The sequence below is a fragment of the Apis cerana genome, linkage group LG6 (assembly GCF_029169275.1).
Source record: "Apis cerana isolate GH-2021 linkage group LG6, AcerK_1.0, whole genome shotgun sequence".
Lineage (NCBI taxonomy): Eukaryota > Metazoa > Arthropoda > Insecta > Hymenoptera > Apidae > Apis > Apis cerana.
In genome coordinates, this window is record NC_083857.1 from 9303417 (window position 1) to 9319417 (window position 16001).

At 38.4% G+C, this 16001-nt stretch overlaps 2 protein-coding genes across 2 annotated transcripts; both read left to right on the forward strand.

Annotated features, from left to right (window-relative positions):
• Nucleotides 1–8532: 8532 nt before the first annotated feature.
• Nucleotides 8533–9258, forward strand: LOC107993725 (potassium voltage-gated channel subfamily H member 1-like). The gene is made up of 2 exons (XM_017050298.3): nucleotides 8533–8768; nucleotides 9090–9258. Exons 1-2 carry the CDS (start codon nucleotides 8533–8535, stop codon nucleotides 9256–9258), a joined length of 405 nt encoding a protein of 134 aa, XP_016905787.2.
• LOC133666363 (potassium/sodium hyperpolarization-activated cyclic nucleotide-gated channel 1-like) lies at nucleotides 9106–11243 on the forward strand. Its single transcript, XM_062076906.1, has one exon. The coding sequence runs from the start codon at nucleotides 9485–9487 to the stop codon at nucleotides 10688–10690; it is 1206 nt and encodes a 401-aa protein (XP_061932890.1). The 5' UTR covers nucleotides 9106–9484; the 3' UTR covers nucleotides 10691–11243.
• The last annotated feature ends 4758 nt before the right edge of the window (nucleotides 11244–16001 follow it).

Genomic DNA, 16001 nt, shown 5'->3' on the forward strand with positions numbered 1-16001 from the left:
CTAAACAGGGAGATTCCGATTCCTCTCGCAAGCGGAAGAAGAACAAGAACAGAGGGTTGAAAAAAAAAAAAAGAGAGAGAGACTTGTCGTGTCCATTCTGCGCGTCCACGCCTTCGAATTCCTCTTCCCTCGGAATCTTAACGTCCAGCACCAAGGGCATCCACCACGCTCCAGTAGTCGAAGGGATTGTGCGTCGCGGACCTTAATGCTTCTTACTGTAATACTGAGCTAATGGAGGAAGGGCAGAGAGAGAGAGAGAAAAGGTATCGACAGAAGGTGGGTCGGGCTCGCGTAATTTTTCTGCCCAACCACAACCGGCCAAAGATCGCCCCCCTCTTTGTCGTGTCGATACTGGAGTGTAAAATAGGATTTTGCGGCGCGTCTTGTCCCCTCCTCCATTATTGTATACATTCGCGCGAGCTCGCTTTCTACTTTCATTCTTCCATTCGCTTCTAATCCCGCATTGGCAGACCGGATTATCGATAGTTTGGAACAAATGGTTTCGACAAGGTTTATCAGTTCTTCCTTTTGTTTCAACTGCGATGCTATTTGGAATAAAAGAAAGTTTGTGAATGTATATACGTTATGCTCCTCTTTATAATTATTGTTAAACAATTATGGGAATATATATCTTTTTCTAGAATGATGCCTCTTGTGAACGAAATTTTGGACAGTTGGAATTGGAGATCGTTTTCAAGAGAAAACGATGTTTTAAAACAGTTAGGAGCAGGGTGGGGGAAGGAAGGCGGTTAAGGAAGGCTGTTTTTCGAGCATTCTATTTCGGTAACGCAGGTGGTTACGTGGGTGGGGCGGAATCATGTGTTGAGTGTGCGTTATGGACCGCAAGTGGCAACCCTTCGGTCGTCAATCATCCCTCCTTGCCGATACACTTCCTGGACAGAGTTGAAGAACGGTGCACGATCGAGAAACTTGCTCCGCGCAACTCGCATTTGGCGTGTGCTTTGCACTCTCGAAAATTGGACGAGTTTAGAAAAAAGAACGAAATTAAATCGCATTTTTCCTTATACGATAAATTCTCAAAGAGATTTCTTAAGGAGATTTTCCAATCAATCATTTTTTCCCAGTTTCTTAAAACAATTCTTAAAATATCTGGCCAGTCTGGAGGATCGTATTCGGGAAAAATTTTTTTATTTTTCCAGCATGGGCGCGCGTGACTTTCCGATATTGTTGATCTTGGATATTTGGATATCTGTCCCACATTGACCACTTGATCTTTCCTTACCGGACATCCGCTTTCAACGCCGAGGAGAGCACATGTAACAGGAATCGGATTACGAAGATCCACGAGTCGTGTTTTCCTCGAGGAAGAGCATCTTCCTTGTCCCGTAATTTGCCACCGGAAATGCACTCACGTGGTACTCACGTAACGTGAGAAACTTCTAAAAAAAAAAGGGTACTCCTGTTTGACGACGATCGTTTAGAAAAATACGATAATTAGTCGAAACGGCCGAGGAAACCCAAACTTCTTCCCGCGAAAGGAAAGAGACACGTTTTACTATACGCGTAGCTCGAATTGCGAAGGTGATATCTGAAAAATGATTGAACATTGGCGCGATTAGATGGATCTTTGGATAAAATTTATTTTCATAGGGTAATATAAAAATAAATTCGTATCGAGACGGAAAGAACTCGAACAACAGGATCGGAGAGGATTGAATTGAAATATCCGGCTCGAGATTTCTATACTATAGAATCGTACCGATCTTTCGAGTCGGTAATTTCGCTGGATACGCCGCCGTGAACTCTTAACTCCAACATTTGGACTCCGCATTTACACGGATAGGATAGGAGTCGAAGGGGGATTCGTAGTTGGAAGGTGATTTTTCGGGCAAACGGTCGCCACGAGTGAGGAAATGGCGGCACGCTTGATCGAATCTTCTCCTTCTTCTTCTTTCTTCTTTCATCGGCGTATAATGCCGATGTTTGGACACACGGACGAAAAGGCTTGGACTTTCCCTTGGCTCGGGGACAAATAAACAGTCGTTTATCTCATTGGACCGCGAATAAGCCTGGTCGGCCCGGCTTTTGCCCTTTTTTCCCTATTTTTTTCGCTTGCAACCGTGCATCCCGTTGCGGATCTTGTTGCCTCCATTCTTAATCCAATATCCAAAGAAACGAGCCTTTAACTACGAATCCTCCGAGGAATCGTATTTGGTGGTTGGAAACGAAATTGACGATGGAATGGGAACCATCTTTGTCGTCTAGAGATTTCCCGTGAATTTTGTAAGAAGGTTCTCCTTCTTCTTCTTCTTCTTCTTTTTTTTTAAACTTGAAAGGGTTGGAAAATTTCTTCGCATCGCAAACGATTCAATCGTACAATTGGAACGAATGATATTTGATGCTTTGTATCGTTCAAATTGTAGTATAAAGCAAGAAACTTTGTTGTGTATATCGCTTCGAATGCAAGAAATGAAGGAATAATTCAGACAGAACAATTTATACTTATAAAAAGAAATACATTTTTACAAAAAATTCAATTTCTCTAAAAATATTTTATTTCATTTCTCGAAATATCGATAAATAAATTTTTAAACACGTCGACTCGTGTTTATTTGGTTTACACATACTCTACAAAATCTACCAAATGATACGACCAAGGATGATTCCCCAAAAGTATCTGAAAACCGTAGGATAACGGTTGTGAATAAAATGGAAAAAAAAAACCGTATTTACGAAGATGATTAATAGGAAGCCTTTTTCGTCGGTCGGTCAGGCGTTCTGTGTTTTACGTGAGCACGGCACACGCCACGAATCTTGGACACGCTTTCGAGGCACGCGCGCCATATGCTCTCTCCTCGATAACTGCGTGGCCACGATAATTTGCGAAACCACTCACGAAAAACGACTCGTCCTCCCATAATCTAATCCAGCCTACAGTTTGAACGGATCCAGAAGAACTGATACTCGATTACAACGAATCGGGTTTTGGAAACACGAGCTTCTTTTCTCTCTTTTTCCTTTTTTTTTTTTTTTCGAATTGATGGATGATACGTTACAACAATTGCGTGTCACCTGTTGGATAATTTCTTCTCTCTAGAAACTCAAATTTAAATATAAATAATTTAAATCTTGAATTTAATTCATTTGATCTATTCTATTTAATAAAATAAAGCTACGTCTCTCCTAACCTCAAAATAACCGTATCCCTCGAATAAATCCAACGTAGAATCGTATCACGTATTTCCAGACACCGACAATTGTCTAAAATTCTTTGCAATAAAATTAGAAAAAAGAAAAAAAAAAAGAAGAAGAAAGACGACCGCGAAAAACACGAAAAACCGAGGGAAAAAATCCAGTGGATTTCAAGAGTGGTCCGGTTGGATTCGAGAGAGAGAGAGAAAGAGAGAGAGAGAAAAAGAGGAATATGTAAAAAAGCATACGCGGAAGCTGTCAGACGTAATCAGCGTCAACGGTGAGCCTCGGTATTGGAAATTCCTCTTTTTCTTTTTTTTTTTTTTTTTTTTCCCTCCCCCTTTCCACCCGATAAAAACGCCGCCGGTTTTTCCAGGGAGGCGGCGGGGAAAAAGGGGGCGAAGGGTCGACACAGGGCGGTTCGATTCGAATCGGCGGCCGCGTTTCCACTTTTCTTCACTTCCTTGTTGCGGTTCGCACGCGGTAACGTTACGCTTGTATCGTGTTACTTTTCGAATCGCTACGGGGCTACATACAGGGTTACATAAAAAGGTTAGGAAAAGTTGGACAAAGTTCGCCGTTCTCTTCATCGACTCTCGGATGAAACGGATGGACGATCCGTATCACGGATTTTTAAGGAAGGATGGTCGGTCGGTCGGTCGGTCGGTCGGTGGAAAAACCGGGCCACCTGACGACACCAGTCCGTCGACCCTTCTCGCCTTACTTTGGAATTTTTCTCGAATCGAAGCAAACGCCGTTCCTTCTTTAACCGTTCGCAGAAACTCGAGCCACGCCGTGTGACGTAACAATGGCGATTGCTCCTTTTTCTTCTTCTTCTTCTCTTTTTTTTTTCTCCGTCTCTGGGGACAAAACTCCTTCCGCCCACAATACGTGCCGATCTCTTATCTCGATTAGGTATACGTATTCTCCCTTCGATCCTCGCCCATTATTCCTTGCGTAAAAGTTGCGTCGATGGGATAATTTGTGCCAGAAATGTTTTTTTTTTTTTTTTTAGTTTCTTTCCTCGAAACGCGACTTTGGACGGGTGATTTAAAATTATTTTTTAGACACGAAATTTGAATAAAAATTCCTTCGTATGAAAATAAAATGTTCGTTCGTATTTCGATTGATTTCTAAACGAGAGAAGAAGAGGATAAGGATTTCTTGTAAAGATCACAATGATCCCCGAGACGACTTCTCTCGTCACTTTTTCCAATCTTTCTCTTTTATTCCCAGCGGGTGTCTCGTCAAAATATCGTAAAGTCTTTGCTTTGGGGTTAAAAAAAAAAAAAAGAAGGAAAGAAAGAAAAGAAAAAACGATCCCCATAAAGTCATCATGGACCGTGGCTACCGTCCGAATCGGTGAAAAATTCAAGGTGGCTGCGTCGGGTCCAAGAAAAGGGTAGCAGTAAAAGTTTGAAAGAGACATTACGAGCTATCGGTTGTTGAAAGTTTCTTGCTTCGGGTTTCCGAATAAAATCATACGCGTTGCGACGTTCGTTCGAGGAAATTCATTCGAATCGAGAAATGGATAAGAAATGATACAAGCATTACGATTTTATTACAATTGAAATTCCATTAATCGAGCAATAAATTTCGACTGGCGTGAAAACCAGAGACGAACATTTCTGATATTTGATACCAAACCACCTTTTCCAAAATATCAGATCCATTTATCCATTCGTTTTCCCAAATAATTTTCAAACACAAACGCGACGAACGAAACGAGGAATTCGTATCGCAAATTTAGCCCGTCTCGAATTATTTAAATAACCACTCAAACGATAAACGGACACGACAGCTACCGCAATTTCATTCTTCTTAGAGACACTGTCCCGTGTCCGTTTACCCCGGTTTCCTTTTTTTCTCTTTTTTCTTTCTTTCTTTCCCCCCTCCCTCTCTCTCTTTTCGTGAAACCTAGCCCGCGCCCTTTGTCTAAAGCATTCGAGCGTGCTCTGCCTCGTGAAGGACGGAGAGGAAAAAAAGAGAAGAAGAAGAGGAAGAGGACGAGGAAGAAGAGAGAAGGAGCCTGGTCGTCGCTGGCGACCAACAAAAGGGCCAAGGGCAAGAAAAGGAAAATTTATGTACGTACCGTGGCGTAACAGCGCCATCTGCGTGGAATTTCTTCTGGCCCATCAGTTTTTCGGTTTTCCGAAAGATTTGGGTCAAGCGGACAGTTGCGAGAAACCCAGTCGCCCCTTTTCCCGGGCTTGGCCCGACCTAAGTTCGCCTAATGATCCCCGATTTCTCGGCGAGTTAAGACCCTTTCGAGAAACCCTCTACCGCGAATTCGCCATTAATGTATATAATTACGTCCATGCGTATCGATGCTTGGCCGATTCGAGATGACAAACAGCTTGGACAAATGAAACGAAGGAATAAGTATCGAAATATATATATTGCATACTCTTAGAATCTTGGAAAATTTGAATAAGGGTATATACGCTTTTCACGAGAACAGAATCGTCTCGAGAATCGGTTAGGTCAATGAAAATGACCTTAGAGAATTTTCGTATCCTAAAATAGAATAATTTTTTGCCGCGGATGCGAGAAATATTTACGAGAAAAACATAACGAATAAGTTAAATTGACGAGTATAGGTTTGAACAACCCTCTCTCTATTCTCCAACATTCATCTTCCATAGAAATTTCTCAAGGAATGAGACGTGAATCGGCGGCATTTATTCGTGGACACGTGGAAAATTTGCGTAAAACTACTATTTCGTTAAGAATTGACCAGGCCCGGAGAGAAGTAAGATGAAATGAGAGAAAGAGAGGAGGAGGACAGTTGGCCCATAACGACGATGGAACATTTATCTCGAGTGTCACTTCACCCAACTTTCACCGGCACAATGTCACTCCGTTCGTTCCTTGCCCTTTTTCCGCCCCCGTTCTTGTCCACGTCGAAGTGGTGGCCCTCCAAAATCGTCGTAATGGAGCTTCATTCAAGCGGTGTAGCAACATCGTTTGCATTTCTTGTTATTTATCTTCGTCGTTGGTACTCCCTTGAATGGGTGGGCCACTTCTCGGCCCTTTTGTCATAATAGATCCGCGATGATGTTACCGGGGATCAAAGTGATCACCAACTGTCGTCTACGCTTTGAACGAGAAGAATGGATATCACGCCGAATATATTATTTTTGTGAACGTGTTTACCTCTTCTTCTTTTTCTTCGATAAAAATATCTTATAATCGTATTTTCGATCAGTCGATAGATAATTGAATTTTTCTATGTACGCTTTTAACGTAAAGAGAGAGATCGAGAAACTTTTATGAAATTTTAAAATATCTTCCATTTCATTACTTATTAAATTAATTATTTAATGAATTAAGTATCTTACATTATGCATTTTTCATTGATTGGATTAGAATAGAATTTCTCGAGTATTTTTTAGTAGAAAGATAAAGTTTTTATGAATTTTAAATATATATATATCTTCATCTATTTCGTGATTCAATTACATAAATTTTTAAATTTAAAATTTCCAAATTTATTGCTCAGAATATAATATGCTTTACTATTATTATCCGTAACTATCTATTTTTATATATTGTATATTCGCATTAATATTATTTAAAATACTTTCTTGTAATCGATAAAAAAATAAGATGTAATATTTAATATCCGAGGAAATCTATCCATCTTTCGAGCTTTGTGGATCGAACATTTCAATTACCTCTGGTCACGGTGTCACTTTAAAGGAACGAATTATCTTCATCCAATGTCCGCCGGAAAGGATTGCGTTTTACGAAGCCGACGATCTCTGTGGAACGAATGCTTTAACGCGTAACTAACACGAAGCCATGTTGCTCGTGATGACTATATAGAGGGTTAACAATGCCATCCAGGTCGCTTCATGAACCTCCACCCATAAATAATTATTAAAAGCTGCGACTAAAGTTCCACTCCTTTCAGGAAAAAGGAAGAATTACGCTTTATTCATTATCGAGATGAATGTTCGAACATTCTTAGAAAGTCAATTTCTATTTTTCGTACGAAATTTATGTACATTATGAATTTTTTTACCATAATATATATCTTTTTCAAAAAGCATTATTAAAGTAATCATATTTTTTATCTTACAATATAAAATATTCTTTTTAAATTATATATTGAATACAAAGTTAATTAATCTCGTTATTTTTTTATGTTATTTTTTATATAATTTATCAATAAAATAATTTAAATAAAAATAATCCTAGATTACGAAGTACAATATTATAAATATAATATTGTTTATAAGAGGGATGATAGCTGAAACGAGGGATAGTATAGCTGCATTATCTAGCGGGGAAATTTTGAATTAAAAGCGATGAGAGAATTTTACCCATAGAATAAAATGACGAATAATTGCGAAACGATGAAATTCTTGTTGTTTTTTCCATTATTATTTTTGTCATTTCTAACTTTATCGATTATCACAAATTAAAATTATGATATTAGCAGTAGTTGGTATAGTTTTTCGTATAAAAAAAACTATTTTATCATTATTATGGACAGATGGAAAGTTGCTGCAATATCAATATGTTATCTGCAAATAATAAGTACGAATATTACAAAAGATATAATTAGTTTTTAAAAGTTTTACTAAAATTAATTTATAGCAATAAATCAAATTTATATAAAATATTTTAATTATTTAGATTAATATAAGTAAAATATAAACAACATGGTGCATAAATATGTGTATAAAATATTAACATAAAATATCAATAAAAAAGAAATCTTTTCTTACTGCTTATTTCTGCTTTTAAATAATATCTTTAGTATTCCAGAGATGGCGTTTATGATCAATTCTTTATCTTTTTCCAAATTTGAGGCTCTTGTTTCTTACATTCCTAGCTACTATTTATAAGAAGTTTATAAAATAAGCCAAATTAAAAAGACATAATAAATAATATTTTTTTATAAATAAATTTTATAACAAATCTCTTCATCTGTTTTATGATTTCTATTAATATCTAAAGTTGATAATAAAGGAAAATTCTTAGTTTCCTTTTTTATCATCATCTTCACATGTTGGATATTATAATCAAGTTTCCTACAATAGATGTCACTCTAGTACCATTTAACAATCTCGACATTTCATTTTTATATTAAATTGCAATATTTATACATCATAGAATATCTACGGATATAAGTTTCAACTATTTCATATTATTAAAATTTATTTTTTAAATTATTTTTTAAAAATAAAACAAATTACTTCAAATTACTTTTCTGTACACGAGTATTTTTTGTAAGTTTACGCACACTTTATTGTACCGTTAATCAAAAGAATAAGCTGAAAATAACCTTTTAAATAATCTTATTGCATAACAGCTATCTTTATTCGCTTTTAATCCTTAATCTTTACAAAGGATCTCCTCTCTTTCAAAATGATGCTCCATGCGGAACACGAATGCGAAATAGCTGAAGAAGAAAATGATATACTGTTTCTTCCCGGTAGAGGTATATTTCAAAGATTGAGAGACATTTTACGTCTCTCATTGTTACCCTCACGAAAGAATCCAGCTGCTTTTTATTTTTTACGAAGCAGTGCTGCCATAGTTCAAGAAAAACGTCGCCAATGGCGAAGTTTTCCGAATATCATTCATCCATTCAGCTTATTCAGGTACGCAATATAAGACAATATAAGATACATGTTATCATCATCATATCATTTCAATGATATCCATTTAGAAAAAATCGTACCTCTTGTCTTTTGACGTTTTATTAATTTTCAAATCGAAAATTTATAGAAATTAATTATTGCCAACAAGATTTCGAGATATTAATTTAATTGTAAATAGTATTCCTTTCATATTTAATAATCATATATTGTTATAAAATGTACAAAAACATAAATGCACACACACATATATATAACTTTCAATAATTGTTCGCGCATTCGGTCTATCTAACACGCGTATTATGCTTTGGATCGTTATTACAGGCACATTTGGGACATATCGATGATAATCATAATATCTCTTGTACTGATCATCATCCCCTATCAGGCTTCCATTGGAATAAGGGAAAAGAGAATAACTTCGATCATTATAAAGAACATCTTGTTGGTAATCTGTTGCTGCGACATAATAGTGAATCTTAGAACAGGGTAAATATCTTAATTAAAATGTATTTTAATTTTATAGCAAATTTTAACAATCGATCAATCGATTTTTTTTTTAATCTTTATCATTTAAGACCACCAATTATAATTAATCCTTAGTATACTAAAAACAATTTGAATCCTCGAGTGAGATAAGATTTTTTTTTTTTAAATCCACCGCAAAAATTAATCGTTTAAATAAAATTAACTCATTATCTTCACCCACCCAATCCAAAATGCCAAATTTATTCTTCAGGTACTTCGACAAAGACGTGCATTCCACGGAGTTGGATCCAAAGAAAATAGTCGATAATTATCTAAAGCGTGGCACATTTATCGTGGATTTCATCGGTTCCTTTCCAACCGATATCTTGTTTTTAGGCGCGCTAGAGTTAACAATAGCCCGGAAATGGACGTCCCTATTATGCATCTTCCGCATTTTCTCTCTCGCCAATTACATCGAGAAGATAACCTCCCTCTACAACATACCCCTAATCGTCAAACTGTTGTTCGTGTTAACATTCTGGTTGCTGCTGTTTTTCCACTGGCAAAGCTGTTTGCAATGGTTGATACCATTAATAAATAAATCGATATACGAGCTGAAACGTCCCGCCAACACATCGTGGATCGAGGTGGCAAACTTGTGGGACGTTTCCAGGAGTGAACAGTATCTGCGCAGTTTAAAACGTGCCATAACCACGTTTATGAGAGTCGGCCTGATTTACATACACCTGGACAACGCGGGTGAAGTTTATCTGATCATATTGATCCGTATATTGGGCATGATCGTGCCCTGGTTCATAGTGACGTGCGTGTTGAATTTCCTCCAAGGTGAGAACAGCTCCCGTTTGAGATACCAGGGCACCGTGGCCCAGTTGAAACACTTCATGAGGCACAAACAATTACCGTATCCCACCCAGAAACGGATCATCCAGTACTACGAGTTCCGTTTCCAGTATCGATTCTTCCGCGAGTCGGAAATAATAAACACGATATCGACCCAGATGCGCCACGAGATAAGGATGCACACGTGCCGGAAGCTTGTCGAGAACGTGACGTTCTTTAACAATTTGCCGTTGACGTTGCTCGGCCAAATCGTGGCCTTGTTGAAGTTCGAGATATTCTTGACCAACGACGTGATCGTGAGGGTGAATCAGCCCGGTGATTGTATGTACTTCATAGCCTCGGGCACGGTGGGGATTTACACGGACTCGGGCAAGGAGGTGTGCCATTTGGACGACGGGGCTCACTTCGGCGAGGTCGCGCTTATCATGCCCAACGAGCTCAGGGTGGCAAGCGTGGTGGCTGTTGAGATGTGCGAGTTGTACCGGTTGAATCGTGCCGACTTCATGAGAACGATACATCCGTACCCTATGCTGTGGGAGAGGATCAAGAAGATCGCGATCGAGAGGCACGAGAAAACGATGATACTCACTAAGTAATTGTGATTATTCTTTTGTAAGAGAAATAAATTTTCGTTATTACTATTTATTAGAACGAAAGATTGATTGGAATCGTGTTATCGCGTTATGGAAATAATTTCCTTGTTTTACTTAATATTGAACAGAGAGATAGAATTTATGGATTTTCGAACGGATTAGAATTTGTATCAGCGTGCTACATGTTAATGATAAGTTGCATAAGTTGTTTTTTATAATTTCCTCTTGTAATTTGATTAATTACTCGTGTATAGGGTATTGTTATTATTATTATATATGAAACTGGTGGATGTAAATCTCAATAAATCGTTCGATACGAAGTTCAAATACGACGATGTTAATTTTCTGAATCTTATCAAATCTTAATTTTCCTATGGCGATATTACGTGAAATTAAAATTATCATTTCACGAAGTCCATTTCGCGCATTTTTCTTTTCTACGAGATTAACGTCAGAATTATTAAACGGTTAAACAGTTATTTCCTTCTTTAATCTTTCTCTCGTCAAGCTTGCCAATGCCTCGAATCTGAATAATTTAACTTTCCTGAGAATCCTAGTTTCTAATTTGGACTTGTAGCACGGGCCGAAAAAGAAGCAACATGTCTCGTTATACGTCGAAATTATTACTCTTACTCTAAAGTCAAAAAATTCTAAAATAACAAGGACAATCCAATCCAAGGCAAAAGGACAATCACTTCGCTATCTAACGTTCCTTTCACTCCATTTTTCGTAAAATCTAAGCTATAATTAATATAGTATTACAGATTTAAAAAATTTTATTTTATTGTATAAAAATATATATTCAAATTATTAAAATATAGAAATAATGATTGAATTGATAAGAAAAAATATATTTTAAAAATGTGTTTAACCAAAAAACACGTCCTATAGAGTATAAATTTAGACCGATCTGCTCCATGAATTAATTTTTAACTAGCTCCATAAATTGTCTCTTAATTGAAGAATTGAACGAACGGATTAACGAACACAATTACACTGCCTCTAAATTATAAAATTTAAATTTCTGAGTTAAAGAGATCCTATGGAATTTTATTCAATCGTATCCGTTCAATTTAAATTATTGACATAAATAAATAAACAAATATTGTGATTAATTTTTAGCAGGATCGATAAATTTATTTTAAAAAAGCTTTATTTTGTATCACAATAAACATTCCAGCGAATCCACAACGGGGTGTAACTCTCTTTACACTTGTAAACTCGCCCGATATATCACGGGTCGATATATCGTTGCCATAATTCGAGGCCCCCACCCCTTCTCCCCCGGATGGAACCCCCGTTATATCATCGAGTCCGAGCGAATCGTTAATGAACGGCGGGGATAATGGCCGGGAAATTGTTAAAGGCGCATCGCGTCTCGAGCGAGCATCGAGCGATAACTGTTCCTCTCGGGGGCTTGGCATTAGCGCGGAAGATTTATTGGCGCAATTGCGACGATTTTTGCGCGGCGTAACAGTAGGCTAAGACCTCGCGGTCTTAGGGAGGGGAGTCGCAATTTTCAACGTGAGCGAGGCTGGAGGGGAGGGAGGGTCCGTTAGCTCGAACGAATATGGGGAGAAAAACGCGCGGTTCGATCCAGGATGGCCACTCGAATCTCGATCGATCGATTTGGAAAATAATAAAAAACGCGCGAGTGAGATAAAGAGGAGGATAAAGGAAGAAAATTTTTCTCATTTATAACGCTTGATAATTACGAAAATTTCGATATATTTGAAAAAAGATTTAGGGATTAATATTTTTTGTAAATTGTAATTGTATATATATATATGTGTATTTTTAAATTGATCAAGGGATTAAACGAAGCAGAGGATGGTTACCATCATTCCAAACGATAAATTTATCTTTGGCTGCGATTTTTCCGAGTTCAAGTTTAAGCTTCGTGTATTCTTATATCCCTCCGCTTGATCAACGCGACGCGCAAAAGTCAAGAACCACGCCCACCAACCGTTAATTCTAAATTCTCATGAAACGTATCCACGCTGGGCATTATCATTAAATGATCGACTATACATATATGTGTATATATATATGTATATACACTCATCGAGTTTACTTTTCTCGGATAAAGTACCGTACAATATTTTACACCGGTTTACCGATTATCGGATTTATAACCGCGTATAAAGTTAAATCGATGCGTGAGATACGCGTTGTTCGCGAGGCTGCGTATATCTGAATAACATTTCGCCTCGGAAAGATTGTTTCGATTGTAGGAGAAGGCGAATTTTTATTTACAAGTCACATTCCAGGACAATAGGCTCATTAACCAGCGGAGAACAAGTTCTGTTCAGGCGCGAGAACACGGACTGCCTATTACTTTGTCTTCCATCTTGGAAAATTTTCCGCGAAACGAGTGTTTTATATATAGCGCGTATAAAATTTTAATAAATACAAAAGATTCCAACGAGATTTTTCCCAATAACCTGATATCAAAAGATCAGTCCAACAGATTTCCACCGATCGCCGCCTCCTTCCTTTCTACTTTCCCCACTGCTTTCGACTCTTCTAAAAAAAGATTCTAAAAAAATTCTCCACAAATTAACATTCCTAAAAATAACATCACTTCAAATATTCAACCTTAAGTGTCCCTCTTATTTAGCTCGAAGCTACCAGTTATTCGAATCGGTTAACCTCATTCTCCGATTTTTCTCATCTCGAAGAGCGAAACAATGCTCGTCAACCACTCGAATCAAACACGTGACGCAATTAAACAGGATCAACGATCGTTTTAACTTGATTCACGATGAAGTCATTTCAGAGAGGACTCGTTCGACTAGATCCGGGCCCCGGTTATAAGCTTGATTGTCCGTCGCGTGTCCTCCGTGTATATTACATAGAGAATGCACCGGTCGCGAGGGAAGAAAACGGATCTGATTTACTTCACGATGCCCTCCCCCCTTTTCTCCAGCGCTTATCTGGCGAGATTCGCGCGTCGAGTTATCCACCGAGCGACCGACCGGTTCCCAACCTCGGCTATCTACGCGCTGCGATCCAACGATACCCGCAAGCCCGTTATTAATGAATACGGTTTTCACTGGGGGATCTGGTTCGTTTTGTTCCCTCGTCGCGTAGCGAGATTTCGTGGCGTGCCGTCGCCGGGAATCACCGCCCTCTTCGGCCCCTCTCAGCGCGCGGAAACTCGCCGATCAACATTTAAAATCGGTCATTGCGCAGACAAGGATTTGTAACCAATTAAGGTTAATATTTTGGAGAGATATCGTCGTGAAAGGATTCATTGATCGTTACGAAGGAGGACGCTTTAAAATAGTTTGTGGAGAATGGTTTGGAAATAAATTAATAAATTGAAAAAATTGTGGATCGTTGCGAGTAAAAAAGTGGCAGGAAAATCTTTTATGGAAATGGGACGTGATTGCGTTCATCGTTTGACAAATGATTGTTATTATTATTATACAGAATAGAAGGGATATCAAAATATTTGATGATCGAGTATGATTAAAGAAATGAATTCGAGAAGCAGAAGAATTAAATTTTTGTACACGTTTTTGTAACAAGATTATGGGATATATCATTAATAATAATGAAATATTTGTTTGCAGATGATCGAAGAATAATGGCGCGTAGAATGAGAACGAAAAATGAAATTCGCTTGTTTTTATTTACGTTGAATTATTAAATGTTATTTCGCGGCGGAAATGTCGCGCTCGAATGATCAGCCTGTTTACGACGTTCCACCTTTTTACGCGGACCATGTTTTCGATTTAATGCGCGGCGCTTGATCTCCTTTTTTCGATTTTTGTCGCTTGTTTGTTACAACGGTAAAATTGGCACGATGAAATGGGTCCGCGAGAGAGAACAGCGTTGGATAACTGTAAATTGTTACCGATGCATTCAATCCGGTTTTTATAGATTTCTTTTTTTTTTTTATACATTGTGTGTGATACGAAGTGTGTAATCACGAAGACGTATCACGTGGTTTTATCCATTTCAAAAATTGACAAAGGGATAATAACGTTCGATCGAACTGTCTTTAATTAAAATTGGATTCAAAAGACGACCATTTTTTAAAACGTAGAATCTTCGAATATCGCATTGTTTTATCCAAACTTTTGACCGTTCGTACAAAAGGCAAAGGAAGTAGAACTAGTGTCCTTCGTGAATATAACAAAAACTCGAGCTTACTTTGATGAAAAATTTTTTGCGGTTTGCTGAAACTAACTTTGTCTAAGACATTTTTAAAAAATCCAATGTTCATATTTGAAAAATGCTCCAAGCCTTAATTAGAGTTTTCAATTGTCCCGGTCAAGAACGAGCGAAGTGAAAGTGTCAAAGAAAACACGGAAACACTTTGGACATGAAAAAAAAAAAAATAAACTTGTTCCCTTCCCTTACTATTTGAATTAGAAACATATTATACAACAAAGCATTCGAAACATTTCAAAACATAATCGCACAAATGGAAACATTTTCCGATTCATTTTGATTTAATCCTCAGAGATTATTTACCTCGAGGATAGTTCCAAAATTACTCCAAGATCGTCGATAGATTTTCATTATAATAATAGAAATATATTATATAACTAGACTCGACAATTTCATCACAACGGAGTTCCACCATTCTAACAATCTGCAAACAATCAAATAACATTCGTAACCAAATTCCCTTTGACTAATCTTTTCCAACCTGCCTATCGTCGTATCAAACCCATACTATTCCTCTCCACGCTCGCGTGATCGCGGTTTAAAACCACTCTCCTCCCCTTATCCCTCGGTTCCATCTCGCGGAAAAACGCGAGCGCAAAAAGAGAGAGAAAGAGAGGGAGAAAAAAAGAAAAAACGGCGCGCACAAGCGGGGGAGGCCGATGGCGTCGCGATCGCGCAGAGAGGGCCGCCCATTCCGGGCGAAACAATGGTTTGTGCGCATGGACGCATGGGCAGAGTGTGGCGCACGGCCGATGACAATGAAACGCTTAGGAGGGCCTGGCCATTGTAATAGGTCGGCGATGCGCCTGCTTGGTAGAGAGCCCGGTCGGTGCCGTACGCGTCATCCCTACCTCCTCCTGCGAGCCTCCTCGCGAAATCCACGAGCGGAAAGAGGGACCAGCGCGAGCTCGTGGGAGCGCGATAGCGCGTGACGCTGGGGAGAGACGGAGAGGGAGAATTCCTATTGTTATCAGACCGCGTGAACTCGGAGCGAAAAGGAAAAGGAGAGAGAGAAAGAGAGAGAGAGAAAGAGAGGAGAGAGAGACCGATCGGCGGTGGAGAGGAGCGAAGGAAGATGGAGCGAGACAACGGAGGAGAGGAAGGGAGAGAGGGAGGGAGGGAGGGAAAGAGA